The following is a 26,577-nucleotide window of genomic DNA, read 5'->3' on the forward strand; positions in this document are numbered from 1 at the left end:
CTCTCTCTCTCTCTCTCTCTCTCGTCTCATCACTTTCTATTTCTCCCTGCAGCTTCTTACCTCAGCACTAACTCCTAGTCCATCATTCTTTGACTTTCTGTAAAATCACCCTCGGGTGCCCTAACATTTGTGACATGGCTTGTCTCCTGTCTGCACTCTTCCTAGAACAATCAGACAAAGAGCGCCTCTCCTTAAGTGACCCTTCTTACCAGCCTGACCTCCTTTATCTGAACTCCATCTCTTGATTCCGCTCTGTTTGCCCCTGATGGCAGCCCAGGGCTCAGAGTTTGAATGAGGCTTGTGGGCCATAATGAAATGTAGCTCTGTGTTCTCTCTTTCCTTTCTGTTCAGCCTTTGCTAAAATCACTGGATTTGCATTTCATATCTGAGTTTACATCAAACAAATTCATGTTGGAGGCCTTATATTGCTGAAACTGCGATAAAGTCACAGTGCTGAGGCTTGTCTCCTGTCATTCACAGCCTTTGTCAAACCATTAGTGTCAAGTTCATTGGATTTATGAGTTGTGCTTTACTTGAATTACATTAAAAACATGTTTCCTTGAACTCTGTGTTTAAATCAGGATGTTAAGTGAGGTTTGATGTGTGGCATTGTAGCGCCTTTTGCTAGCTGGGGTTGTCGGGTCTGTAAGTTGACCATTTTTATTCATCTTAACATGCACGTACATCATAAAAAGCCTTGTCCCATTTCTACAACACTGCTTGAGGAGTAGTTGCAGGCAACATTTGTCGCATTTCCAGGCACACACAAACAGATTAGGCCTATAAAGGGATGACATAAACTAAATTATTGTTATTATTGTTGTTATTCTCACACATGTGTTTCCTGTGGTTGCATAGATGAGGTTGAGTAAGCTTGACACTAATTCTCAAAGGGGGACATTTTCTTAATTCTCTTGATGCAGCACTTCCTCTCTCTGGCAGCTCTGCACATGGAGGAAAGCAGGAAAACACACAGGAATTATGTGCACAAACTTTATTAAACTCGCCATTGTCGTGTCCCACACACACACACACACACACACACACACACACACACACACACACACACACACACACACACACACACACACACACACTCTGCAGGGAATTGATGGTAAATTCACTTACTGCCCACGTGCAATAAAAGTTGCCACTAGGAAATTGGATACAGGTCGCATGATTTATGGTGTCAATGTGGTGAATATACAGTATGCACACATGCACACACTAACACATGCACACTAACACATGCACAGTGACATGAATCCTTTTGACAGTAGAATGAGTTGACACTAAATTGCAGAGATAGAATTTTCTTACACTGTATTTTACTCGTTCAGTTTGTATATCAGGATACTGGTGAATACACACACACACACACACACACACACACTGAAAATGCAATGCACTATTTGTGTGTGATGTTATTTCTATTCTTGAGAATGTTTTGATGAAACACATTAAAAATGTATTTCAAACACTGACCTTTCTGTATCCTGTGTGTGTGTGTGTGTGTGTGTGTTTCTGTGTCTGTGTGTGTGATCGAACTTCCTGCCAGGTTGCAGAGCAGCTAATGACAATAGCCTACGAGAGTGGAGTCAACCTGTTCGACACAGCTGAGGTCTACGCGGGTGGCAGGTGGGTGTCACATGAACCTCTCAGAATTGTGCACATTGCACCAGAGCTCAGTGTGCCTCACGCAAACATGCCATCTTTGTATGACCACATGCAGAGATTTGGACTCACTGTGGCTGCAGGAAACAATTTTGAGCCTGTATTTATGCAGTGAAACCAACCCGTCAGCCTGAAGCGTCACCCACCTGCTAACGTTCTCTCCACCGCCACCTGACATGATAATCATCATTCCTACTTAGTTTTTCTTAAAAGGCAATTATGGCTGTAATTTCAGTCTACACACCTGGATTCACTTAAACTAAGAGGACATTGCTGCATTCTAGTTACTCTGGCTTGCAGCTGTGCCTGAGATAAGATCAACCTTTTATGTTTACAATTAACACTATCTCTGCTATGTGACATTTATCAGCAGTAAATTGAAACCTTGTGGATTTCTGTGTCCAAAATGCATTAGAGCTGCTGCTGACCAGCATTGCAATGAGCTAATCGGCAGTATCAGAGTCCGTTTGGGGGCGGGGGGGGCGGGGGGCTGCTGCACAGCACATTGTCAGACTGAGACAGCTTTATTCCAGCAAGATGGGGAATTTTCATTATTGCCTCAGAGCTCAACCAGTTTAAATGTCTGCAGCATTATGGCAGAGTGGGTATATAAGTTTCATCAGGCCAAAGAAATGAAATGTCATGAATGCTGGTAAGGGACATTTCTAGTGTCTGTCTCTAAAAATAGTAACAAATGCTGAATCAGTCAAACAGCTACAGAAAGGAAGTGCTTGTGGCCTTACATCAAGCCCTTAAATGCAGCGTAAGTACCCATTCATGAACTAACCGTTTCAGCGCCTTTTAATATGCCAGGAGCTGTTTGGATTAGTGACAGTGAATTAGGAATAGGATTTTGTGGACGGGGTGTTTATGAATTCAAAGTGCAATTTAATAACACCATCTCATTTACGTTGCCTTGCAGGGCGGAAGTTATTCTTGGAAACATTATCAAGAAGAAATGCTGGAGGTATGTGCCAGTGTGTGTGTGTGTGTGTGTGTGTGTGTGTATGTGTGTGTGTGTGTGTGTATGTGTGTGTGTGTGTTTGTTTGTGTGTTTCGTCACCTCTATGAGCAACGAGGGACATATGTGTGTATCTTGCACAAATAATGAGAATCACTACACATACACACGCCCGCAGCCACACACACACACACACACACACACACACACACACACACACACACACACTGAGTGATGCCCTGCTCAGTACAGCACGTCCACAGGCTTATCTGCTGGGTATTGATAAGCCACACTGCTGCAGCTGGGGCTTATAGGCGCCTTGCTCAAGGGCACCCTGGAAAAGGGCCCATTAGCCTTCCTCACCAAACTTTTTTAGCCTCTCGATGCTTCATTTTTTACTTTTATTACATGTTTCTGTTACTGTTGCCTCTTTGTTAGGAGAGAGAGAGAGGAGGATACTTTGTAGCTGGAAACCATTGCTGCCTGGGCCTAATCTCTCTGGAACATGACACAAACATTTCACACCGTTACGTATTCATATAAGTGTGGAAAGTGGAATAGAACGTTTGAAAAAAATCTAAATATGACAAAGAATCTATAAGTAATACTGTATTAGCTAAGTGGAATACATTTCTTTCATAACTAATCGTCTATACATTTATCGTGTTTTATTCTGACTGCATGTACAACTGCACATGAGCTCCTCTGTGCCAGTGTGACTGCGACACAGTTCTACTTTCCTCTGCGTTGTGGCTCATTCGTCTGCCATTATGCGGCACAGTGACGCTCACTGAGCCGACTCCATTAGACCAGCCGGTGTCTCATACCAGAGCGGCGGTGACACTGAACCAGACACCTCAGTCTCTGAGTCTCATTGTTACTTTGACAAGGAGAACGAGCTATACTGAGGGGCGATGAGCCGCTTTTACTTTTAATTCAGATTTGGTGTGAAATATTCTGTGTAATGAACAATTCCCTCTGCTGATTGCTTGTTTATAATGGGACGTTACGGATGTCTTCGGCTTGTCAGAGCGTAAACAAAAGCATAAAGAAAGCAAGTGAAATTCCACACATCAAGGTGTTTTGAAAGCTTTTTTGCTGTGAAAATGAGTCATTGTTAGCTTCCATTGTAAGCATGATTAATTCAAATTGATCGTATTCACTTTTCACTGTAACATTCCACTGCACACAGGTTGTTATTTTGGCATGAAGTATCACAGATGTAGTACAATAGCAAAAATTGGGTTAAGAATATGACAAGAAATTCATTCGAATGATTTCACTGTCAACATAGCAAACAACAAAGCACCGGCCCTGCCTGCAGTAATGACAGGGTGTCACCAAAATGTCTTCCATAACATGTGGGTGGCATCTTTCAAATGTGCCAGTTATTAGATCAACATTTTGAGGAGAGGTCTCATTAAAACCCACTGAACTCCAAATCAGCTTCGTAACAGCAATGGTTGGGATAGAGTAATGGGTAAAGGTCATAAAGTCCATGCCAGGTCAACCAATCACCATCAGGCTGTTCACTTTCACTGAATCCTGCTGAGCTGACTTACACCCACAGCTCAGCGTTTGTTAAATATTTGTTTATTTCTTTGGGCTCTGTGGTCTTTCAATTCTTTTACATGAGGTTGAATGAATATCCATAATGGTGAGATCGTTCTGGAGAAATGTGTGTGTCTCAGCTGAAGAACCGACTGACTAATGCGTATTTCTGTGTCTTTCTCCTTTCCGACTCAGGCGATCCAGTTTGGTCATAACAACTAAACTCTACTGGGGAGGAAAGTAAGTAAACAAATGGTTTTCAAGGAGGAATCACCACAATCACCTCTGCATGACCTTCTTTCTGACCAAATGTGACTGATAAAGGCAACTTGCTTTGCCACGTTACTAAGGGATTTCTGCTTGAAAGGGCTCTATTAACATGCAGTCTGTGTTTGGATACATTATCATGCATGTTTACTGGAAGGTTTAAAACGCTCACACATTGTAATTTGAATGCAATCTGATCTGACCACATATGGAAGTGGTGTCGCTCGCATTGTGATCCAATCTCATTTACAACTAAGCCAGGTGTGAGTGCCCTCCATACAGCTGGGACATGTTCCACAGATCAAATCCACCCTCATGTTGAAAACTCCACCACGTCCTCCCACGTCTCCTCAGTCACCAAGTTGAGAGAGATCTCACTTAAGCTGTTTAATAAGCAAAAGAGGTTAAAGTTGTGATATAGAGCAAAACTCAGCTGAGGTCTCACTGAGTTTCAGTGGTCCACAGACTGCAACCAAGTCCTGTGTGAACCTCAGCTCAATGAGCCCCGAACTCAAGATCTTCATAGAATTTAAAGTGTTCCATTGTGGGTGTGTTTCTTCCTTTGTGTTGGTTGGAGGTCGGTGGTCCCCTCCTCTTGGCACATCCCTCTTCATGCATCCTGTGCATTGTAGATGACATGATAGTGGCGTCTTCTCCATCTTGATTCAATCACCACTTCTTCAAGTGATCCCCTTCCAATGATCACATCATGTAATATCCCTGATGTACCACATGTGATGCATTCAGTCTCTTGATTCATCATTGATCCTGAAAACCTCCGGACTTGATATCACTGTCCTTTGATAGATGTTCCACTCAACAACACAGTGCTCTGTATTGTCTTGCATTGTCCACTCATACTAACTGACTCAACATATGAACTTCATACCTCCCCGCTGTGGATAGAAGAAGAATCTGATCTTGTCAGTTACAGATCACCTTAGTTGAAGCTTCCTGTCCATCTGAATCTCTATCTCTGTGTCAGCAGACTTCTCTGTATCAAAGTTAACCCTTAGACATAGATCACACAATTCTTAATGACAAGCACAGTTGGAAGTTGGATGGAAATGAATATGATCAAACTCATCAAGATACAGAGATCCTAATTAAAGTGGAGGTATTTGGTGTAAAAGGAGCTCTGAAACTCACTGACACTGCATTCATCTGGTCCGCCACAGATTTGCTGCATACCCGAAAACCACTCACAAAATAAATTAGTGACTTCAATAATTGGAATTAGAGAAAACACAAACTAGAGTCCCTTTGAAGTAAGTCTCATGAAAAACTCATGATAAATAAAAACAATGGAACAGACAATAACAGTTCTGAGTAGAAGAGAGGAATGCAATTCATTACACACAGGGACAAATATGGACACACGCACACACACACACACACACACACACCCACACACACACACACACACACACACACACACACACACACACACACACACACACACACACAGGGAATGTTAGTAGAAACTGTCCAACTGTGTCTGATAATACCTGTGGGGAATCTGGAGGCCTCCAACCACCTCCTACAGCGTGCAGATTAATCAATATGCTGGAATGAATTCTGCACACACACACACACACACACACAGTGATCTGTATTTACATAAAACGGCCTGATGCGCTTGTGGTGATGTGATGGTTTGTGTCACCCAGCTGGGGTCAGAAAGCACTCTGCAATTACTTCACACCTTCCATGTGACATTTGGAGAAGAAAGTTGTGTCAGAGAGTTCAGGAAAATTTTAATTTAATACAGGAGACTGGCGAAGAGCAAGGGTGAGGACTCAAACGCAGGGTGACAAGGATAACGGAAAGCTGGTTTTAATTACAGACACGCAGGGAAACGCACAAAGAGAACTAGAAATCCAGACACACATGAAACATGACTAAACAAAGACCTTATTGACAAAACCAGAGAAGTATAGAAATAACTGAAACAGAGGTGAGGGAAAGACTGATGATGACGGGGGGACAGGTGAGGACGATTGCAACAGATGAGAACGATCAGCTAACACCAGACAGGAAACATGAGGGCAGAGAAGTAAAGCAACAGAAACAACAGGAACATACTACAAAATAAAACAGGAAATGAACACAGGATCATAACAGAGATATATGAGAGGCCTGTGTTTGTATGTTTGTATGTGAGGTGTGATGGTGAAGTCACACACACACACACATTACAGCCTGTTGATGGTTTATCGGTTTGTGTCTGTGTCATCAGAGCAGAGACGGAGAGGGGACTGTCACGGAAACACATTATAGAAGGTAAGAGAGGCAAACACACAGGCAACAAATTATAGGAAAAAAAGTTAATTACAACAGTGCGAACAAATAGTGTAATTCCAGAAGAGATAGAGATTAAATAAATTTGTTTTTCTCTCTCGCTCTCTCTCTCTCTCTCTCTCTCCCTCTCTCTCTCTCTCCCATCCTCAGGTTTAAAGGGCTCTCTACAGCGGATGCAGTTGGAGTATGTAGATGTGGTGTTTGCCAACCGTCCAGACAGCAATACTCCAATGGAGGGTGAGTCAGCAACCAAACTGTGTGTCGCTGACGATACCAAAAACAAGCAGTAGTGAAAGCTTCTTGAACATCAGACGTGTTCTAGTATCTATCTAACATGGTGATCTGCTTGTTTTCCGGTGCTGGTGTGTACGTTGTTGCTTTCATTGGCAATAGAGAGAGTTTACAGTTGGGAATAAGGTCAAAATCTAATTAGGAACTACTTTACCCAGAACATTATAGAAACACAAACACAACATACTTCCTAGTACATCCTCAATTTATGGTTTTATTTCTGTAGGGGAATTATTAGGGGGAATATTCTTGAGGGAAATTCATAGTTTTTACATTTTTTCAACATGTGAATCAACTGTGTATGTATCTCATATACTGTGAAACATGTCATAAATAAATAGCAGTAACAAAATGACATCATCTTAAAGCAATCAGGTTGCTTTTTTAGAAAACATTGAATCAAGTCCTTGAGAGTTCTGCACCTTTTTATTAGATCCAACATCAGCAACTGAATTGAACTGAAGTGAACTGAAGCACCACTTTGGATTGATGGGCTGGTGTTTTGGAGAGGGGGGGGGGGGGGGGGGGGGGGGCAAGGCATTCAGAGGCTTCAGGGCAAATATGTTCCTCCAAGACAAGTCAGAGAGTAAATAACAAAATAGTACAGTGTATTTTAAAACACGGTGATGTGAATGTTTCGGTTTATTCTTGAACACTTTCATGCTCAAACCCCCCATTTGTTGCTCTGACATGTAAACGTGATATTTCCCATTAAATCATTACTAATGACTTCTGTACTCTGCTACTCTACAATTCAATGAACTACAGGTTTTATATTTTTTGGCTTTCTCACTCATTTCAATTTTGGCTTGTAGAGTGAGTTGATTTGGGAATATAAGCCAAGTAACGCTGTGTGTTTCTTTCTAAATAATGCGTGTTAGCTCAGCTACACATAAAATAATGTCATCAAACACCTAAAAGTTGTGTTTTTTTTTACACTTTTCTCTCATTTCTCACTTACATTCTTCCACATGGATGTACCTCTCCTACCATCTGCACGCCCGTCCTCTTACTCGCTCATTCCTTCTGTTAGACTCTCTCTCTCTCTCTCTCTCTCTCTGCTCTCTCTCTGCTCTCTTGTTGTGCTCTCCGGAAATTGAGCCGAGCAGCATAATTGGAAATTCAGTGCACAATCACAGCGTGTTGCTGACACGGAGCCGGAAGGCAAGAGGGCAGGAAAAGGAAGACGGGAGCAGGAAGAGACAGGAAAGAGACAGAGGGATTGTTTACTTGTCTAATACTGTATTATTTACCATAGTGGGATGTTACACAGTAAGACAGTTGTGATGAAGCTTGATAATTATCACTTTCCAAGTTGTTCTGTTTTAAAGCAGGAGGAGAGAAAAGGAAAAACTCGTCTCTTTTTAGCTCGACTTGATGAAACAGCTTTATGCAGAAGTATTCCTTAACTTCTCCTCGCTGTCTGCTTGCACTTCCTTGTAATCCTTTAGCAAAAGCTTTTCTGTCAACATTTTCTTTAAAAGTTGAAACTTCATTCTGTTGCATGCCAAGAAGCTGCGAGACAGCCTGAAGTACAACATTCCCGCCACGGAGGAAGACAACAATATAATTAATGCGAGTGGAGGCCGATGACGAGTGACCTTAATAACAGTGGTAATGTGAGTTTTTGTTGGCCCAGACGGCTGTTGGCTCACGCAGTCAGCAGTGTTGCAGCTAATTGCTTAATTAAAAATGCAGTGGCTTGAATGTGATCAGAGGGCTTCAGTGGGCGAGCTTGTTAGATCGTTCCAGGAGCTGTTAAGGATTGGTGATGAGCTGACAGCAGGTGAAAAAGGATTTGAGGAGGTGTGAACAATCGTTACATTAATGCATCGTGAACTTGAAACAGAATCAAATGCAAAGCTGTTTAATGGCTGTTATTTGGGTTAAATGCTTATCTTTTTCTGATTCGGGTTGAAAATGTCGCCCACTTTTCAACCAGTCAAACTGTGTCAACCTGGTGCCTGATGACCTGTCTCCTTTTCATTCATTGGTCATCATTCTCTCTGGACTAGCGTCTCTCTTTCTTTCCGCTGCTTCTCGTTTTCTGATCACCTCTGGTGTGCAATGGTTCAGCTCATGATCATGCTTTGAATACATAAACATTTGTGTCTCCTTGGACTCATTTAGATGCAGCAGACAGTCCCTAAAACAATACTCCCAAGCACTTTGCTGGGTTTCAGGCTGATCCATGAGGTATAACAGAGCTAAATGTGCAGTCAAACTGCTTCACACTCAGGATAAATGCTGTTGCTTTTGGAAAGGACACTTGAATGGAGTGTGTCTGGGTGTGTGTGCTGAGGTGGTTTGAATCAACAATAAATGTACCTTTCTTGTTTATTTTCACTGACTTCATACAGCCATTTTTAATCAATCAACTAATATGTGATCAGTGTCATGGTGGATCAGACCATGAGAGATCTGAGCAGGAGTCAGAAAATCAAGATCTAGAGCATATAGATTCATTCCTGAAGATAGAAGTGGGACTGATAGGCAGCCATCATATGTACACGTGTTTCTGTCTTCACAGAGATCGTGCGGGCTATGACCTACGTGATCAACCAAGGCATGGCAATGTACTGGGGAACATCCCGGTGGACGGCCATGGAGATTATGGTAAGCAGGCAACTTTTACTGTTGTCGTTATAGCGCCACCATCAGGTCGACTGAAGTTTGTTTAGACACGACTGCTGAACTTTGGCAGCAAATTGTGACAAAAACAGTGAGGACTAAAACACTGGACCAGACAGTCTACATGCAAAATATTGTGATGATGCGTTCAAATTGTAGGAGGAGGTGCAGAAATATTCAGAAAGGCAGAAAGTTGAGTGATTGGCAAATGTGCCTGGCCTGTATGAATGGATGCCAATAGATCCAAGGGAACCAGGTCTACCATTACAGATGAATTACAGGTTTGAAAAGGCCCTGAAACGTGGCTGAAATTACTAACCACTGTGTGTTACTGTGCAAAATGTGAGTCATTCCAAACAATATGCGAGAATAATCCACAGTGGATTCTGGAGGAGGCTTCCTGCTGTTAGATTGCATTTCCCACTGACCACACAGCAGAAAGTGGCCACATTCTTTTATTAGTCCATAGAGGAGTTTTTCCCCAGCGATCCATCAACGAAGGAGCCTGAATCTAACCTGAAAGACTAGGAGCAGAGCCGCAATCTCCGGAGAAATGAGAAGAAATGGAGCCAGGAGTGGTGTTTGGAAGTGCAGGTCCTTCTAGGAAAGGATCCTCACAGCAGCACAGTGGTGTCCTCTGGCTTTGTGTCTTCTCACTGTCACTAACAATATCCCTGCTGTCCTCCTGCTGCAGCTGCCTCTGAAATTAGAATGCAGGCGTATGAAGCCACAGCAGGAATTATGAAACAAACACATCATATAATGTGACTTTCAAGGACCTAACAACCATCCATTCTCTCTCCCTCTCTGTCTCTGGCTCTCACGTCTTTATCGCCCTCCTTTGCCTCTAACCACAGCGACATGTGTTGACATCTTGGCTCTGTGATCTCTGTGAAAGGGAGCAGATATCTTTGAAGAACACGAGCGCAGACGAAAGCCGTGTAATTTAGATAGCATCAATAATGAAGGGGGGGGTAAACATGGATTCGCAGTGTGCGTGACAGAGCAATGGTACAGTACACAGACACACTTGCTGCACACGCACACGAGAGCTGTAGGCGTGTGACACCAGTGCGGCACGGAAGGGCATCTTGTAATTTGCCAGATGAGCGATGGCACCAACATTATCCCTGCGTTACACTCAAAAGCTTCCCCTCCTACCATTCTCTCTTCCTGACATGTGCGCCACAGCAGGAGATCTACAAAATAAAAGAGGCAGCCAGAGTGCGTGTGTGCGTGTGTGTGTGTGTGTGTGTGTGAGCATGTCCTCTGGCATCCCGATGAAAGACAGGTGGAAATCCAGATAAGCAGGCATATGTGGAAATTTTAATATGATTTTGTGGAGAGCTGTGACATGGAATACTGATTGACACCTTGCATTCACTGTGCATTCACACTAAATGCATTTTCATCCTGCCAACATCCTCCTTTCCCTCTTTTCGCTCGCTCTTTTTCTTTCCTACTCTCATTCTACACTGCATATGGAATGAGAGTTGGAAGGTACAAGAAAGGTGAGGAGAACTGATTTGTGATGATGTAAAGAAACCCCCTCTCCTCCTCCTCCTCCTCCTCCCCCTCCTCCTCCCTCTCTCCTCTGGTCTACAGGAGGCGTATTCAGTGGCCAGACAGTTTAACTTGGTCCCTCCCGTGTGTGAGCAGGCAGAGTATCACCTTTTCCAGAGGGAGAAAGTAGAAGTTCAACTACCTGAGCTTTACCATAAAATAGGTAAGCGTTCTGTGTGAGTGTGTGTGTGTGTGTGTGTGGCCTGTAATGATAACCGGGTCATTTTCGCAAACCAAGGAGTCCAGGGAGACGTTTGTACAAGAGGTCGACCGCATCTTTGACTGTGCACAGAAGCATTTATGACAAAGCTCATTAAGTACCAGCCTCTCTTGTAGGCTATTAGTCTTTGGTAGTCTGGGACGTGTGCACCGGCTGGAGCTAAGTGGTCTAAAGTGTCTACACGCAACCTCAGCCACCACTGAGAGTCGTCACATCACATACGCTGCTGCTATTTATACCCATAGAACAAAGCTGTGCCAGGCCCTGTAAATGTGTGTATTTGTGCGTGGTGGCAGCTGTCCAAGATATGCGGCTGTAGTGTTGTTCTTGTTTATGTCCTGCTCCGTTTGCTCTTTATGTAGATGTACTGTAAATAAATGATTCAAATGTGTGTGCGTGTGTGATATTCTTCACGTCTACTAAACAGGCAGATTAGTCCATAGCAGCCGTGCCTGATGATGAAATGTGAGCTTGTGTAGGTGCAAACAGAATCCAGTGGTACATTCTTCACACTCACATGTAAGCAAGAAAGTAAATAAGTCATTAAACGCATCGTTTCTAGTATTCTCTGTTACTTATCTACCACCGGGATCATCTTATTAACATTTTTACTTTGTGTGGAACTGGTTCTCACACGTTTCTTCACACATCTCTTCCTTCTTCTCACGGTGTTGGCACTCGCAGGTGTCGGAGCGATGACATGGTCGCCGTTGGCGTGCGGCATCATCACGGGGAAGTATGAAAACGGTATTCCGGAATCCTCCAGGGCCTCCATGAAGGTGAGCGAATCCAGATATTCATCACACCTGCATGTGTCATTACACTTGTTCATGAGTGACTTACTGAATCTCCTTCAATCAGGCCAGCACATATCACACATGCTGGTTTGAGTACTTCAGCAGTAGCTTGTTGATAAAGAGGTTAAAGGTCATCTACATGTAGCCACTCGAGACATCTTGTTGAGTTTATGCCCCAAACTGAGACTGTCCGAAGGGTCAAACTCAGGAAGATAGCGGTACTACAGAAGACCAGTGGTGCTGTGGCTTAGTTGGTTAAAGCGCCTGTCTAGTAAACAGGAGATCCTGGGTTCAAATCCCAGCAGTGCCTTTTGAGCGCGGCATTAGCTCAGTCCAAAGGTGCCTCAGGTCAGGAACCGTAGGGTCGCAGGTTGGAGTCCCTGAAGACTGGAACAGCTGCCAGTTTGCCTACAAAGCACTGCCGTGGTGCCCCTTGAGCAAGACCCCCAAACTGCTCCAGGGGCACCGAATCATGGCTGCCCTGCACTCCCTCTGTATAAAGCATGTCTATGTTGTGTTACATATGTAAGAGAGGTGCAACATGCAATTCAAATCTGTGTGAATTTATTGAATTGCAATGAATTGACAAATAAAAGTATCTTATCTAGATAATAAGAAGCATCTCAAGTTTCATACATCCAAACCTGCTGGGACACTGGGGCCTTCATGCCCCAGATATGTGTAGAAAAAAGGAACATGTGAAGACACAGTGTACCATTAAAGTTACGCCTCTCTCTCTCTCTCTCTCTCTCTCTCTCTCTCTCTCTCTCTCTTCCCCCATCAGTCGTACCAGTGGCTGAAGGAGAAGATAGTGAGCGAGGACGGGAGGAAGCAGCAGGCCAAGCTGAAAGAGCTCAACCACATCGCAGAGAAGGTGGGCTGCACGCTGCCTCAGCTTGCCGTGGGTAAGACTCGACTCTCCTCACCCCTCGCCTCTCCTCTCCTGTTGCTGTTGCAGTTACCGTAGAAACTGCCTGAAAAAGAGCACAAACCTACAAAAACTATTCGCAGGTGCACAAATGGCAACGCTTACAGATACTATTAAACGGCCGTAATTGTTTCATCACATCAGCGGTTATTGTTTATTTTAGTGGCTTGTGTCTCTGCAAATAGCAGATTCATAGAGGGACACAGGTTGCTACAAACTAATGAGCAAAAAGTTATGTTCCCTGTGGTCATTGCTGTCAGTAGTTGAGGCAGTAATGATGGTAGCGCGCCATCTAGTGGAAACTCTTTGAATTTCAGTGGCACAGATAAACTGTCTGTCTCCTTCCTCTGCTTTCGTTCCATCATTTATACAGGGATCGAACTCTGCGCTATTAAATATGCATGTTTTCACCCTCCCCCACCCCGCAGCATGGTGTCTAAGAAACGAAGGAGTGAGCTCAGTCCTCCTGGGAACCTCCAATCCTGAACAGCTGACAGAGAACCTGGGGGCCATTCAGGTAGGAACATGCAGGAACACACACACATTTGGCGACTAATTTGGCGTTCTGTGCCTGTTCTATCACCTCACTTCTCCTCCTTCAATCAGGTCCTTCCTAAGATGACGTCTCACGTGGTGTCAGAGATCGACCACATCCTGGGCAACAGGCCGTACAGCAAGAAGGACTACCGCTCTTAGACCAGGCAGGCGCAGGAGCACCCAGAGGTCAGCCGCGCCCATCTGCTTTACCATTACCACCACCACGGACCCCCACCGTTCCAATGTTAACGCTTGTGGCTCCCTCCTCGTGGGGGGGCCGCCCTGCTCCAGCTCAGCTCCAGCCCCATGTCAGCCTGGAACAGAACAGCCTTGCTACCTGCCCACAGCATCGCATCTTTCCCTGTTTAAAGAAATCTCTACCAGGTTCATCTCAGGTCCGGTCCAGCTCAGCCAAGAAACGCTTCTCAAACTCAGCCTATTGCAGCCTGTAAACACATCCTAGTCCACTCCCCAGCTAAGGTAGTTGCTCGCCAATTTAGCCCAGTAAACTCTAACTATGCATAGCTTAAGCTAGTTTGCATTCACTAAGACCATCTCAGCTCTCCTGCCCTGTAGAGCACCACATCCCATGTTTGAGCATCTTTTATTTAAACTTTCAAATAGCTGACAGGGCTTTAACAGCACTTTGTACAAGGGCACACACCCACAACCACACATTCCTATCACGCTGACCCTGAAGCCACAACCTCACTTCTTTAGAGTCCTGACTAACACACACAAGAAAAACGCGTTAGTATTTTGTCCAGTGTATCAAGTATTATCCGTATCTGATCTCAGTGCTCTCTTGTGTACTCCAGTCGTGACATTTGAGGTTTAGCAATAACGAGACGTCCTGCTCTCACTTGTGATAGATGTTTTCATTCTGAGCGAGGCCCTTTAATTTCAAACAGTGTAACCCTGAGGCCAGAGCATATTGAATTGGCTTGAATGAAGATAATAAATAATACCAGGTTTATTCAGTCCCGATCTCCTAATATGGACTCACTCTCAGTAGTTCTCTCATAGGCTGCAAATCCAGAGCATAATAACCAACAGATGCATGCGTTTCCTTTACTATAGCGAGCCTCACGTTTCTCTTTAAAAGCACAGAAATAAGCAGAAAGATATCCTGCAGAGCTTTCAAGCAAGTTATGAAGCAACTTCTCTACAGTTAATCGACTGTCAGACGCCCTCAGCTCCCTGTGAAACAAAGGATTTGAGGACAGTGTCTACGTGGTCTGGGATGGGACTGGGGGGGACTTGATGCCGAGAGTGACGCATGTTGCCCCCCTGTGGTCCTCTTGAAGAACTGCTGCTCCGCTTCAAAAAGCGAGAATTCTTGTATGCTTTGCAAAAGTGGACTGCTGTACTTTCAGTTTGCATCCATTACGGGGACGTAATCGTCTGCTTTCTTGCCTGTAAACTGAACCTGCATTGTTGATTACCTAAATGAACCATGCAGATATGGACATAGCATATAATAAATGTAATGAAATACTGACCTTATGCCTGACCACGGTCATGATTACTGCTGTAATTGCTTGTGAATGGCATTAAAATGATTAGGCGAGGTAATGGGTTATGGGGAAGATTACAGTATTTATTCTAGAATAGATAATGAATATGACATTTATTTTGACATTTAATGAATATTGTTTTTGTGTTAAACTACCGGCGGGAGTTATGCAGTATGTACTGTACATAATGTTAAGGTATTACTTGTAAACACAAGCAAAATGGCCTCTCTTGCATACCAGAACTACACTGTACTGTAACAGATAAATAAGATGTAAATACAGTTGATTTGTTGCTCCTTTGCAGTATGGCTGCATCCACTGCAGGGTTCCATCCACACGCCATCTCATTCCGCTCCAGCACGGCTTTACAGCGTCACTCCCACCGGTCACACAACTGATTTCTGACCCCATAAAACACTGACTAGGAGCTGTACGGTTCAGTTTGGTTTGTCGCTTTTGCATTTGTAAAGTGGGAGAACAGAAAGTATATCAACAATGACCTACATCTTATTCCACAATAATCACCTCTCCGAATTCCTGGTTGTCACCTTCCCTCCATTGCCGTTGTACTCTTCGTTTGGAAAACAAGCCATTACAGAGGGGCCGCAGATATGCTGGCCAGGTTCCAACTGAGTATCTTTCTTGTCCTTGGTGCTCATTTGATGAAGCGTAATTCCCTCCATTCTTTAATCAAAGGGAGTTTGAGTCAGTTACGACTGTGGAGGCCTTTGCCAAAAATGCTGTTACACATATTGGAGCCAGTTAGCAGCCGTGGGTCCAGGGGCCTATTTTAGACAGCTTGTCCTTGGATAGTGGGTGCAATTACATATGACTATTGGCAGACATCTAAAGGAAATAAAACATTGAATGACCCGACCTCCACTTTATCATCATCATCATCATTAAGTTAATGACTCCTCTATTAACAAAACTAAATCCAGTCAAGCTTTTATGTTCTCACGTCAAAATACAGTTTAGCATACAAATTGGATTCTACACACGAGGATTACAGTGTCAACGTTTATTCTACTTAAGAAACTGTAAACAGGCAGCAAAGACCAGTTCAGTGTAAATGTCCTGCACACCCACACAGGTATATGCATTCATGTTGACTGGTGGTGTTCTCAGGTCTGTGTGGGTGTCACACCTGGGCTGGTAGGGCAGGACTATTAACACTGTTATGATGCTTTGAAGTAGACAATAGTAGTAATGAGAAAGGGTCCAATTATTCAGGAGAGCCAAAACACCTGTGTGGGCATGCAGTCTTTAAACGAACTAAACGAATATGGAATTAAATATGATGTGATTGGATTTATTCTTGCCAAGAGTTTAAGTCAACGAGTGGCCCAAGGGATTTGAGTCAGTGATCCTGTTGGAATGTGGCCTGCTGGTGTGTGTGTGTGTGGAGACATCCACCTGACAGAGTGCCTTCACTTGTGTCCCACTAACAGAAAACTTCAGGGATGTCTTTCATTACAAGTTAAGTGTTTAGAGAGCTGATAGAAGTCTGTCCATCCTCTGCTGTTTCAATTGGACATTTACAAACAGTTTGAGCTGAATGACGCCAAGAGTTAACGCGTCTTGAATCCTAATGCTTCTGAATAGAGTCCTACGCTCTTTACAGCAAGGAAGAGTTTAGGAGTTCCTTCTTGGCTTTTATTTGGACTGTTTCCCAAAAATACTTGTGTGGAAGTTGAGTCAAAATGAGTGTAAATCTGATTTCATTCTCCTGTTTTACTGAGGCTGCTGCTTTGTTCCCATGTCTCCAAAGTCAAACAAATATCCTATTGATATGAATAAAATATCATTTATCACCATTAATGAAACTGTATCAAATATCATCAAAGTGGAAAATTGTCTATAGGCATTAGTTTAATGGCCAAAATGGAACAAAGCTACAAATCTGCTTAGGACCATAATGACAAAGCACATAAAGACCTGCAATGGATGACAAGCTTCCTCCCTCACTTTGCTACTCATATGAATCTGATCCGTATCACCTGTTGTGGTGGAAATGTAAAGCAGTGTCATGTAGTCTGCAGGACGCCGTGTCCAGGTACAGGAGTGTGAGACTCCGCTCACTTAGGTTCTCGTTTCAAAGTGACATGCAAATCATCAGTGTTTTATTTCCTCTCCTGACCAGTGGCTTTCCTGTAAATACGATGTGTGAATAAATAAAAACATTGCCAATGGACACGTTTGTGGATCGTTCCTGGTCACTTTTAATCGTTACAAAAACAGAGAGGGACACAGACCTGGAGAAAAACAATCCAGACATTTGATCATGAATTTCATGAAGCTGAAATGTGATATTTCGGTCCATAACCTTTCCCTTATCTTAATGAAAATATAAACACTAGTTGATCCCCGTTCCTCTGCCTAGCCCCCGTGTTTCCATCCCTCCAGTGTTTCCTTTCCGTGCTTTATTTGGAGCCGGTGGACAGCAATGCGATCAGACCCGAAGAAGCGCTGATGGACAGGATGTAGTTGCTGGAGAACAGTGAGTTAAGGCAAAACGTACACAGTAATAAAGAAACAAAAAGATCTAAACTACTATTTAAAGATTGAAATTAAAGCAGCAGGTGAAAGGATACACAGTGGGGTTGAAGTTCTTGAGGAGGAAGAAGGAGGCGACGATGACGAGCACCAGGAAGAGCGTGTTGTTGTAGAAGATGGAGAAGGTGGTGGCCTCGTAGTCGGCGACCTCGTTCTTCTTCCACAGGATCCTGAACAGTTACAGACACGGACGACATTTAAATTCATCTGCCAAAAGGACCTGAGGCCCTCGTGGTGTTCATCGCTTGTTCTAATATTGATAAAGTGGCGTTCAACGTTTACTTTACCTCTCATCTTTCTCCTTGCGGGACATCTTGCGGTTGTCAGCCTCAGACAGCTTCCTGGTTACCTCCTTGGAAACAGCGTCTTCGCGCTTCTGGGCGACTCTGCACCATAACAGAATTACAACAACACGTTAGCTGAGGTTTTTGCCAAAATGTGTGAATGAGAACGCAGGGAAACAACACGGTTACAGCCAATTCATCTGCTGGAAAGATGATGAAAAGACTGTTCATTTGAATGTTACTGTAATAATAGAATGCCCGAGTCTATCAAGCAAGTCAGTGACATCATACAGTTAATGAAACAAACAGGGTCAAAGGGAGAAACGGTCCATATGTTTGTGTCTGTATGAACTGATTACTGATGTTATAAACAATTATGAATGAATTAATAGTGTATATATGGAGTATATATGGACATACATTTGAGGCATTAGTTGTTATACAGTATATATTCGTTATTTGATGTGGAAACCAAAGTTCCAATATGTTGCTGCTGATTCAGGTCTGTTATGATGAAATAAAGAAAAATAATCTTTATCAGATGAGTCCAGTCTGGGTATGGAACTCTAATAAAGGTTCATTTTCTTTAGGAGGGTGGTAAACATGTGTGTGTGTGTGTGTGTGTGTGTGTGTGTGTGTGTGTGTATTCTGAAACTATCTGCCACTTACTTGTGTTTGAGTACAAACTTGACGTTCTTATAGGCGAAGGCCACCAGGTACGTGCTGACCAGAGTCATCACACCGTACAGAACCGCAGACTGGACCAGGTCCATATGCCAGATCCTCCAGAAGAGCCCTGGAGACAGACAGAGACAGAGGCAGAGCGACAGACAGACAGACAGAAAAACAAACACGCAGATCAGGACGGCGGTTGTAAGTTTGCAGTGTGAGGTATACACTTTCTTATTTATAGACTCTTTGGTTAATTATGCTAAACTTGCAGTAAGACGCTCACAACGCTCTGATTGAGTCAGTTTGTCTTCATTCAGTCAGTGCTAGCTGTTAGCATTAGCTTGTGTGTTACTCACAGATAGGAATGGCAGAAACGATGAGAGCGTTGCCGTAGAAAAGGGCGGTGGACTTGGCGGAGAGGTTCCTGCTGAAGTCCTGCAGGAGAAGGTCCTCCTCAGACTGCTGCTTGCTGTTGCCTTTGGGTGCCATGGCTGCGGGCTGACCGGTCTGTGTGCTACTGCTCGGATGCGGACACAAGAAGACTGACACGTAGGAGCAGCAGAGCTTCAGAGCCGCTAACGACGCGTCAGCATAAACCCGGAAACACCGCGCGGCTTCTTCCTCCACTTGTGTTTTGTGTGCGGTCAACTCTTTTGTACTGCCCTCTACAGGACGCCAATGGTACTGCTGGAGATACAAGATAGATAGATAGATAGATAGATAGATAGATAGATAGATAGATAGATAGATAGATAGATAGATAGATAGATAGATAGACAGACAGAGAGACAGACAGACAGATAGATAGATAGATAGATAGATAGATAGATAGATAGACAGACAGACAGACAGACAGACAGACAGACAGACAGATAGATAGATAGATAGATAGATAGATAGATAGATAGATAGATAGATAGATAGATAGATAGATAGATAGATAGATAGATAGATAGAAATTGGATAAAAGTGTAAGAAAAGAAAGAAAAGGTTTAGGTGTGTTTTAGGTGAGCTATGAGAGATACTATTATAGATTCTACCTGCCACACCCTCATTCAATCCATTTCTACTTCTCTGGTCCATCTTCATACATTGAAACATAAAATACTCCCATTGGAGCACATGTTTGCAAAGCAAATACACATGAACAGACTGTGAGATGGTTGAAAGAGAAGCAGAGGTGAAAGTTGTTCTCATACTGGTGCAGCTAGTTGCAACGTTGCTCGTTCCACATCATGACCACTAGAGGTCAGTACCCACAAATATATGTACACAGTATACTGCGTGCTCACATGAGGCGCATTTCAATCAGATTGCAGTTAGAATTAGTCAAAACAGTCTTACATCAAACTTAAAAGCATTAAATCTGAAAAATGAAATCGGAACATTTAATTATCTAATTAAAAAGCTGATACCATGAACTGCTTCAATTGACTGAGCCAACATCCTTTCTTCTCACGATCATGACAATGTCTATGGTGTGTGTAAAAGTGTGTAACCTCAGAGTAGAGGATGAGCACATCTGCAAAAGTCTGTCTTCTCTCCTATCTTGTCATATCATACGCCACTGGAGACGTTTAGACAGTGGAAAAGCATGCAGACACTCCACAACTGCTGCCAGCACAGTGCATGACCCCCTGCTGAGACCTTTTTTTCCTCTTTCTCAGTGTTCGCATGCGTATGTGTGGTATGACGCAATGCAGACAGGCAGGTTTGCGTGATGTTCCTGTTTTCGAATGGGGGTAGAATTTCAGGATTAAGCAAGCACTTCAGTGGTTAAGGTAGGAAGTAAAAAGGAGGACAAAAGGAGACGGAGAGAGAGAGAGAGAGAGAGAGAGAGAGAGAGAGAGAGAGAGAGAGAGAGAGAGAGAGAGAGAGAGAGAGGCTGGTGTTCTTTTTATCTCTCTCGCTCATCTGACATGTGATGTTGTACTGTGTAAGGCTTTATCAGATTGCTTCGGTGACACCACAGATATGACCTCAGGGACAACAGGGACAAACACACATTGAACAACGATCCTACACACACATGTACTCACACGCACTGGGCCTGGCAGTGCTGTCGTGTTTTGGCTGTCATCATACCCTGAGGAGTGTGTGCCAGATCACCTATCGTAATGACAAATTCTTTTTGAGTTATCTTCTTCTCACACCCACCCCAGGCCAAGCTCGAGGAGTGCAGCATCTGTGTGTGTGTGTGTGTGTGTGTGTGCCAGTGATACAGTGTAAAAATAGCACTAACTGATTGGATTGTATGGATAGATTAGTTTGACAGTGTGACATTAATTTACACGGGCATGTGCCCACTTTAAGAGGATTCTAAACACAAGTGGTCACAGAATCAAAGTATTTTCCACAGTGTGACAGTTAATAAGTCCTCTGCCACTGCAACATTCTTCCACAAATTAACAAATGAGGTGAAGTAAATCTGAGTGAGCAGGCACAAGCTAAAAAAAGGACAGCTGTATAAATCCATTATTACTTACAAGTGGTGTGGATTAGATCTAAGATTCTGAGAGGGAGGTGGGTTTGAAACCATCTCTTTCTTTCCTCTTCAAACTGTTTGAAAGAGCAAACTCCACAAAATTGTCTCCTATCCTAACTAGAGCGCAGCAGAGAGTAGATCAATGTTCCTGCAGTGATGGATGAATGGATGGAGACAATGAAATGAAATGCTGCCTTTCACTCACTCAGTAGATCCCCTCACCTCTCGGGGGGCTCAGATTCCGACGCCATGACCTTCCGTGTGTGCGGCTGACAGAGGGATGGAGGCCGGGAGATGAATGGTTAGACAGAGAGAAACACCTGCATGATGGCACCCCAGGCACTGCGCTACAGTTACAGGATCTGATGACACCTCTCCTGCCACTCGTGACTTTCCTCTGGAATTCTAATCACTCTCCAACCCACATGAATTACAATCAACCCCCCGACCCAACCCAGCATCTCTTCCTTCCGCACGCAGACATTTTCTCAAAGGCTTGCATGTGGTTTGCCTCTCCTATTGCCTTTGTGTTCTCTGATTTATTTCCCCCCCTTTGGCCTGACAGCACGGAGGGGCAATGTGATAGCACAGGTGTGTGTGTGTGTGTGTGTGTGTGTGTGTGTGTGTGTGTGTGTGTGTGTGTGTGTGTGTGTGTGTGTGTGTGTGTGTGTGTGTGTGTGTGCGCGTGTGTGCGCGTGTGTGCGCGTGTGTGCGTGTGTGTGCGTGTGTGCGTGTGTGTGTGTGTATGTGTGTCGTGGGGGATGGAGATGAGGGGTGGGGATCCCTCAGAGAGACGAGGGAGGAAAAGGAGTCAAATATTTGTCTTTGCAAAGCATGCCAGACATGTGTTTACACTTTCTGCCCACTTTCTCCATAAATACTTTGTTCACCCTCAGGGTTGTGCGCTTCCAAGAGAACATGCATGCAAACATATGTTTGTGTATGTGTGTGTGTGTGTCTGTGTGTGTGTGTGTGAGAGAGAGAGAGTGAGAGAGATACAGTAGATAGAATGAACTTTGTGTGTTATATCTGTTTTCTTGGACCATTTTTCTCATGAAATAAGTTAGTGTGAGACCTTCTCACTCTCACACACACACACACACACACACACACACACACACACACACACACACACACACACACACACACACACACACAAACATCATCATCATTATCATCATTATCTTCATCATCATGGTCAACATGCTTAAAATTTGGATTTGAATCTATCTAACCTAATCATACACCTGCTATACTTTACCAAGCTTGCATTTCAGAAAAAGTCCAAGAAGACATTTTATAATATATTATCAATTTTTTTAACTTTACATCTGCCAGAAGAGAGTTAACTGTGTCACTAGTTTCCAATACAAATCCATCATCTATAGATACTGTTCTTTTTCTCAGGAAAATTCCAGTGAAGTCAGACTGCCCTGGAAACAAGCGGAATTACCTCAGTCCAGACAAATATTATAATTCTTAAACCAAACATTGCACTCAATAACTCACAACGGCAGATAAGTTTTGTTGCAAAGCGTTTCCCAACTTGCTGCTGCCGGTGTGTGACTCATAGGTGTGGAGGCTTTGCTGTGGTCAGATAGACTCTGTTTATCAGGTCAGCCAGACCCGGGCACTGAGGTTCATAGCTATGAACCTCAGTGCCCCGCCCCCCCTTCCCGGCAGAGTTATGGTGACCCTCCCGCTGCTGCCGCTCTGTCCTAAAGCAAACGTGGTTTCATTCATTCCCTCCAAACCCACAATTTCACAGTGTGCTGACACAGAAACAAAGAGATAAGACTAGGCCGTCCTGTTTCACTTCAAAGCAGGCGGACTGTTCACTTTATTTCAGAGTGTACACACGTGTACATTGTGCATATGTTGTATTTAGTATTCTCTGGAGGAGAAACATCCAGCTGGACATTGAGCTCCATGACTGTTGACTGTGCTGCATTTATAGATGTTGCCGTTCTTCTCAACTCATCCTGAAACCTCAATGTTGTCGCCTACTTTAGCCGGATGTTGACCTCAGAATTGGTCTTCTCATCAGATCTGTGATTGGAGGAGGAGGCTCGATCTCCTTGGACACAGTCGCCGCCACCGCCTCCAGCTGGACTAGCAAACCATCAAAACCCAGCTGGGCGATGATAACAGCAAAAATCCTGTTTCCTGTTCTTCCTCCTCTGGAGCTGATCCAGGACCGCAGTCATCATCATCATCATCATCATCAGCTTGACTGTGTGCTGCAGAGTCTGGAGGTGGGATTTGACCACACATTGTTTCTCCTTCAGTACAGATGAAGCAGTAGACTTGGTTTGACTTAGTGAGGTGTCCATCATAGTATCACTGAATCCGCTGACAGATCTGATTATCCACAAACTAAATTGTGGATGTAAAAGTGTGGAGATTATATACAATTAGACTAAACTGCATTTGTTTTCCACTGCAGCGCACAGTTATTATAATTCTTCTTTATCTTATGGAAACACACACACACGTACGCTCACAAACTGCTCCCAAAGCCGTTGTGACCTTTCAGATGTAGATATAACAGAAAGGTTCACTCTGCTGCCAAAATGTCAACATCTTCTGCTCTCTCTGCTTCCACCAGTGGCCAAGTTGGCAGCAGGTTGGCCTTCATGTCTCAGCACATTGGCCAAACAGTCATAAACACACACATACCCCATAGCAGCAGTGTTTCATGTTGTGTGTGTGTGTGTGTGTGTGTGTGTGTGTGTGTGTGTGTGTGTGTGTGTGTGTGTGTGTGTGTGTGTGTGTGTGTGTGTGTGTGTGTCCTCCTCATCATTTTTGGGTGAAAGCAGCAGAGAGGAGCTATAAACAGAGATGCAGGGAGTGTTTGGCAAAGCACAAGCAGAAGACGAATGCACTTTTTTCTTTGGACTCAGCATCTGATGATCACCAATGCACATTTGCACTGTGAAGGCAGCAACTATTCCTGTTCTTCTGTTGATACTGAGCTTCAACTAACGGCCGTGTGGAGGATTAGATAAGTTATTATCCGCTGCTTTAATCTTCGGCCTCTCTGCAGATGAGTCAAGCTTTTCCTCCGTTAACACTGTTCTCATTTTGTTGTGCTCAGCCAGTTTCTGTGCCACAAATACATTCGGTTCTGACCTTCCTCAAGACTTCTGCTTCGTTGTTTCATCTCAGCGTTCTCGTTTCACCTCAAGTGTTTATAAATGTCGCCTGGCCGGGAAAGTTTATGTTTGCGTCTGCAATATTCATTCCTGCGAGTTCCAGTCAACCGCCACTGAAATGTCTCTGATTTACCTGCTGTCTGCTGTCAAATGTCTCTCTTAACAGAAATGTTCCAATGTGAATTCATGTTGTAAATTGTATCCTACTTTATTCTATTTCTGTACAGTCTTAACATGCAGTACCTTGTCTGCTTCTCTGTCAAACTGTTGCTGCTGTAACAAAGCAAATTTCCTGTCACAAGTTTTAATATAGTCTCATCTCATCTTATATTATCTCTTGTCTAACACTACACTGGTGTGAAAGGGGCTTCAGACAGAGACACAGAGAGCATAGAATGGTGCCACGATGCCAGACACCGGAAAGAACCCCACAGCTCACACAGCTGAGTTATGGTGATCAGGACTTAGCCGTCCCATAGAAGAGGCCTTCAGCTTGACCTTATTCAGAGGTAACAAATGTCAAGCATTAAGATTCCATCATGGTCACGTCATAGTGGACCAACTTTGTACCATGTCAGAGATAACACAAGAGTTAGGAGAGCTTAGCCAATCCTGTCAACATATTCTGTGAATGTGAAAACACTGTTTGTGTTCCCTGTGGCATCCTGAAGGTGGTGCGGGGTGCTGAGCTTGCATTCTTGGCTTTGAATCAAGCACTTTCAAGCTGGGTGTCAGATGTGCCTTTGCTGTTTATGATGCTTGTAAATGAGATATCAAGATGCCTGCAAGGTCTGGAAAATGTCATTGCAGTGGCATCTCTGTTATTTGCCGATGACGAAATCCCTTTGGTCTTATTGGACTGTGCACTGTGTGTGAGTGAGATATGGACAGAGTGAGGGGAATATGAAACCATGGTTCTACCTGGAAATTAGTGTGTGAATTAGTGTGTGCATGTGTGCGTCTGCAGCTGTGCAGCAGACTGCCTGCACATGTGCACTTGGTGTGTTTCTTTGAGTGGTTAGAAATGTGCACGAAACACCATATGGGGAGCACCGGTGATCAGATGGTGTGGTCGGAAAACATGTGCAAGATATTGGGAATTCTTCTTAGATGCACTGTATGTCTGACCTACTCCATATATAAACCAAGATCAAAGGCAGCAGAGCTGCTAGTGCAACCAGACGCTCTGTCTGCTCCTGCTGAGGAAGACGATCATTTTAGTCTTTTACTGAAAATTTGTTTTCTTTATATTACAATTATATAAAAGTCATAAGATAAATAGCAAAGTAACAGCGATACAAATGTTATATTTAAATCTGACATGACAAGACTAAGACTAACTTAAAATGTCATCTTTGATTAATTAATTGAACCTTCATAATGATCTGCTGCACCTGCTGCAGCTTAATCGTTTTGCAGTGACAGTAACACATTTTTTGTATTCACGCAAATGCCTGTTTGTTACAGGGATCATTAGCCCGGCTTGTCACTAATAAACACACTGAGTCATGGCCACTCTGTCTCTCACTGAGTGGATAGAGTATTGTGGCGAAACCAAGCAAAGCTGCGACAGTGACAACCTGCCATAGGGCACCCACAGAATGTGTCACCCTATCAGACGGCTTCTCTCAAAGAAACATTCACAACATGCAGTAGATACATGATACAGGTAAGTCCTATAAAAAGCACCTTTCACACATACGTGTTCTCCATAAATCTGCCATTTTTGCACGTCAGCGCCGTGTTTCAAGAGGGCGGACACTTTTCTGTCATAGTGTTATTAATATATGCAAATTGTACAAACTATAAGGGCAGAAGGAGGATCTTGTGGCTGTTAAAATGGATAACCCTGCTGTACTTAAAAGTTTATATTTGAATTTGACATTTAGACACTCACTTTGATGATAAGCATGTGTGTGAGGGGTTTTGATTTATTTATGTATTTATTTTTGTCCTTTTTGACTTTGCATTCCACTCTGTCATTTACCGTGATCCCTGCCATCATGGTTAGCACAACATTCTGTATACTCATGTGTCATATGTTAAAAAAAGACGTGAGGAAGAATTGTTCTGAATGGGAAACAGAACTGTGAAAGCCAAAAACCACAGTTTTACAGTGGAGCCTCGTATTAAAAGTCATTTCAAGCATTGCGTGAAGACGGGTTATATAGTGCTGTAATTTCAACT

The 26,577-nt window shown here is 43.6% G+C and overlaps 2 protein-coding genes and 1 non-coding gene across 3 annotated transcripts in view; 2 read left to right on the forward strand and 1 right to left on the reverse strand.

Annotated features, from left to right (window-relative positions):
* Positions 1-17,289, forward strand: part of kcnab1a (potassium voltage-gated channel subfamily A regulatory beta subunit 1a) — a 54,737-nt gene extending 37,448 nt beyond the window's left edge. The window contains exons 4-14 of the mRNA XM_076145473.1: positions 1,559-1,638; positions 2,597-2,641; positions 4,382-4,426; positions 6,693-6,736; positions 6,905-6,991; positions 9,576-9,661; positions 11,282-11,402; positions 12,144-12,238; positions 13,041-13,161; positions 13,613-13,701; positions 13,791-17,289. Of these exons, the coding sequence (XP_076001588.1) occupies positions 1,559-1,638; positions 2,597-2,641; positions 4,382-4,426; positions 6,693-6,736; positions 6,905-6,991; positions 9,576-9,661; positions 11,282-11,402; positions 12,144-12,238; positions 13,041-13,161; positions 13,613-13,701; positions 13,791-13,880 (903 nt within the window). The 3' untranslated portion in view covers positions 13,881-17,289. The remainder of the gene's footprint in view (positions 1-1,558; positions 1,639-2,596; positions 2,642-4,381; positions 4,427-6,692; positions 6,737-6,904; positions 6,992-9,575; positions 9,662-11,281; positions 11,403-12,143; positions 12,239-13,040; positions 13,162-13,612; positions 13,702-13,790) is intronic.
* trnat-agu (transfer RNA threonine (anticodon AGU)) lies at positions 12,493-12,566 on the forward strand. Its single transcript has one exon. It is a non-coding gene; the product is annotated as a tRNA-Thr (tRNA).
* Positions 17,290-17,436: 147 nt separating the features above from the next.
* Positions 17,437-19,335, reverse strand: ssr3 (signal sequence receptor, gamma). The gene is made up of 5 exons (XM_076145486.1): positions 19,107-19,335; positions 18,748-18,874; positions 18,082-18,180; positions 17,833-17,964; positions 17,437-17,728 (listed from the first exon to the last, which is right to left on the reverse strand). Exons 1-5 carry the CDS (start codon positions 19,237-19,239, stop codon positions 17,662-17,664), a joined length of 558 nt encoding a protein of 185 aa, XP_076001601.1. The 5' UTR covers positions 19,240-19,335; the 3' UTR covers positions 17,437-17,661.
* Positions 19,336-26,577: the final 7,242 nt, after the last annotated feature.

This window comes from Genypterus blacodes, unplaced genomic scaffold (assembly GCF_046128005.1).
Source record: "Genypterus blacodes isolate CSIRO-AG114 ecotype Tasmania unplaced genomic scaffold, CSIRO-AGI_Gbla_v1 ptg000003l_1, whole genome shotgun sequence".
In the NCBI taxonomy this organism is placed as follows: Eukaryota; Metazoa; Chordata; class Actinopteri; order Ophidiiformes; family Ophidiidae; genus Genypterus; species Genypterus blacodes.